This window comes from Ceratotherium simum, chromosome 22, assembly GCF_057802395.1.
Source record: "Ceratotherium simum simum isolate JZ-2026a chromosome 22, ASM5780239v1, whole genome shotgun sequence".
NCBI lineage: Eukaryota > Metazoa > Chordata > Mammalia > Perissodactyla > Rhinocerotidae > Ceratotherium > Ceratotherium simum.
Window position 1 is genome coordinate 1,033,465 of NC_141921.1, and position 3,396 is coordinate 1,036,860.

At 54.1% G+C, this 3,396-nt stretch overlaps 1 protein-coding gene across 1 annotated transcript; it reads left to right on the forward strand.

The window, feature by feature from the left end:
• The first annotated feature begins 332 nt into the window (after window positions 1-332).
• On the forward strand, window positions 333-2,297 carry JUN (Jun proto-oncogene, AP-1 transcription factor subunit). The gene has a single exon (XM_004438616.3). It carries the CDS (start codon window positions 547-549, stop codon window positions 1,549-1,551), a length of 1,005 nt encoding a protein of 334 aa, XP_004438673.1. The 5' UTR covers window positions 333-546; the 3' UTR covers window positions 1,552-2,297.
• Window positions 2,298-3,396: the final 1,099 nt, after the last annotated feature.

Sequence of the window (3,396 nt, forward strand, 5' to 3'; positions counted from 1 at the left end):
CTGAAGCGGCCGCGGCGGCGGAGAGGAGAGAGGGGCGACGCGCGCTCCGCCTCGCTCGCACCGGTTGCTGAACTTGGACGAGCGCGAGCCGCGGCTGCCGGGCGCCCCCTCCCCCTCGCAGCGGAGGAGGGCACGGTCGTCGGAGTTGGGCGGCGGAGACCCGCCGCCGGCCGGCCGCTGCGAGGTCCGCGCTGATCGGCGCCGCCAGGAGCGCCGCTGTCGCCGGGCAGCGAGTTCGTCCGCGGGCCCGAGGCACCGCTGCGCCGGAGCGCGCTCCGTGAGTGACCGCGACTTTTCAAAGGCGGGCAGCGCGCGCGAGCCGGCGAGTGAGAGTGCGGGCGGCGTCTTCACCCTGCGTTCCCTGGAGCGAGCCGGGGAGGCGGGCGCAGCGGCGCGGGCGGCCGGCGGGTGCGCGCGCTCCTAGAGAAACTTTCCTCGCCCAAGGCCCGGGAGGCGCGGGTGTCCCCGCTTGCCAGCGCACTGTTGCGGCCCCGAAACTTCTGCGCGCAGCCCAGACTAACCCTACGTGAAGTGACGGGCTGTTCTATGACTGCAAAGATGGAAACGACCTTCTACGACGATGCCCTCAACGCCTCGTTCCTCCAGTCCGAGAGCGGCGCCTACGGCTACAGTAACCCCAAGATCCTGAAGCAGAGCATGACCCTGAATCTGGCCGACCCGGTGGGCAGCCTGAAGCCGCACCTCCGGGCCAAGAACTCGGACCTCCTCACCTCGCCCGACGTGGGGCTGCTCAAGCTGGCGTCGCCCGAGCTGGAGCGCCTGATAATCCAGTCCAGCAACGGGCACATCACCACCACGCCGACTCCCACCCAGTTCCTGTGCCCCAAGAATGTGACCGATGAGCAGGAGGGCTTCGCCGAGGGCTTCGTGCGCGCCTTGGCCGAACTGCACAGCCAGAACACACTGCCCAGCGTCACGTCGGCGGCGCAGCCCGTCAGCGGGGCGGGCATGGTGGCTCCCGCGGTGGCTTCGGTGGCGGGCGGCAGCGGCAGCGGCGGCTTCAGCGCCAGCCTGCACAGCGAGCCGCCTGTCTACGCCAACCTCAGCAACTTCAACCCGGGCGCGCTGAGCAGCGGCGGCGGGGCGCCCTCCTACGGCGCGGCCGGCCTGGCCTTTCCCGCGCAGCCCCAGCCGCAGCAGCAGCCGCCGCAGCCGCCGCACCACCTGCCCCAGCAGATCCCCGTGCAGCACCCGCGGCTGCAGGCCCTGAAGGAGGAGCCGCAGACGGTGCCCGAGATGCCCGGCGAGACGCCGCCCCTGTCCCCCATCGACATGGAGTCCCAGGAGCGGATCAAGGCGGAGAGGAAGCGCATGAGGAACCGCATCGCTGCCTCCAAGTGCCGGAAAAGGAAGCTGGAGAGGATCGCCCGGCTGGAGGAAAAAGTGAAAACCTTGAAAGCGCAGAACTCGGAGCTGGCGTCCACGGCTAACATGCTCAGGGAACAGGTGGCACAGCTTAAGCAGAAAGTCATGAACCACGTTAACAGTGGGTGCCAACTCATGCTAACGCAGCAGTTGCAAACGTTTTGAGGAGAGACTGTCGGGGGCTGAGGGGCAACGGAGAAAAAACAATAACACAGCGAGACAGACTTGAGAACTTGACAAGTTGCGAGAGAGAGAGAGAAAAGAAGTGTCCGAGGACTAAAGCCAAGGGTATCCAAGTTGGACTGGGTTGCGTCCTGACGGCGCCCCCAGTGTGCACGAGTGGGAAGGACTTGGCGCGCCCTCCCTTGGCGCGGAGCCAGGGAGCGGCCGCCTGCGGGCTACCCCGCTTTGCGAACGGGCTGTCCCCGCGCGAACAGACGGTAGACTTCTCTTTAACATTGACCAAGAACTGCATGGACCTAACATTCGATCTCATTCAGTATTAAAAGGGGGGAGGGGGAGGGGCTTACAAACCGCAATAGAGACAGTAGATTGCTTCTGTAGTACTCCGTAAGAACACAAAGGGGGGTGGGGGGCGGGAGGGAGGTTTGTGAGAGCGAGGCTGAGCCTGCAAATGAACTCTTTCTGGCCTGCCTTCCTTAACTGTGTATGTACATATATATATTTTTTAATTTGATGAAAGCTGATTACTGTCAATAAACAGCTTCATGCCTTTGTAAGTTATTTCATGTTTGTTTGTTTGGGTGTCCTGCCCAGTGTTGTTTGTAAATAAGAGATTTGGAGCACTCTGAGTTTACCATTTGTAATAAAGTATATAATTTTTTTATGTTTTGTTTCTGAAAATTCCAGAAAGGATATTTAAGAAAATACAATAAAATATTGAAAAAGTACCCCTCCCCCAACCTCTTTTCTGCATTATCTGTAGATTAGCTATCTAGGCCGAGTTGAAAGAGTTAAGAATGTCAATTAAAATCACTCTCAGTGCTTCTTACTATCAAGCAGTAAAAACTATTCTCTACTGGACTTGAGAAATAACTGTAGCTAATGCTGTTATCAAGTTATACTCTTCCCTCCCCCAAGCGTCTATATAGAGCTGCTTACAAAGGGTAGTGTGGTTTCAGGAGGCTGAGGGAAGGGAGGTTGTGGTGAAGAGGGACAGCCCGCTGGGGAGTCAGACACTTTAAAGATTATATCATGTGGCATGTGCTGTGACCATTTTTGACATTAGAAATTTAACAATAGATTCTTATTTTCAAAGCAGGAACGGTGGCAGAGTTTTACAAAAGATGTGTCTTTCCAATTTGGACTCTTCACTTTAACAATTCCTAGATAAAAGAGATGGTCTTTGCTTATGAATATTTATAACAGCATCCTTGTCACAATAAACGTATTCAAATACCAATAACAGATCTTGAATTTTTTTCCCCTCACTACTTTTTTCTTCCCAAACTCTATACTGAGGCTTTTCTTTTCAGTTGCTAGGGTTAACATTACTGCCATCTGAAGTTACTTGGCAATTAAGAAGCAAAGAATTTAGAAAGAGTGAACACAAATTGCAATCTGGATGAAACATTCTCCCAGTTTCATTAGTTCATATTCTCAGTCTCTCTCTCCCCCTCTCCCTCTCCCTCCCTCCCTCCCTCTCTCTCTGAAATAAACACCTATGGCTAGGCAAATTGCCAGTATAGCAGTTTACCATTTTGGATCCTTCTGTAGTTTATTTCTTAATTTGTTTCTAAAATAATCAACCTTATTTAAGTAATTGTTATAGACTCATTCTCAAAAGATGATAATCTAGATACTATGGAAAAGATTCACAAGAGAAATGATGAACATAATCATTACCTGTGTACATCAAACCTTAGCACTGGGGAAATGGCAAACTTACATTCTCTCCACAGATTTAACTAGGAGATCAACAAGGCAGGATTCGACAAGGAGCAATTTTTGCTTGGTTGCTTTTCATCCCAAGAGCTGGTGTGATTATCA

What these genes read in the sequence shown, in the direction of transcription:
- JUN (XM_004438616.3), top strand. Translation starts at nt 547, where the DNA reads ATGACTGCAAAGATGGAAACGACCTTCTACGACGATGCCCTCAACGCC.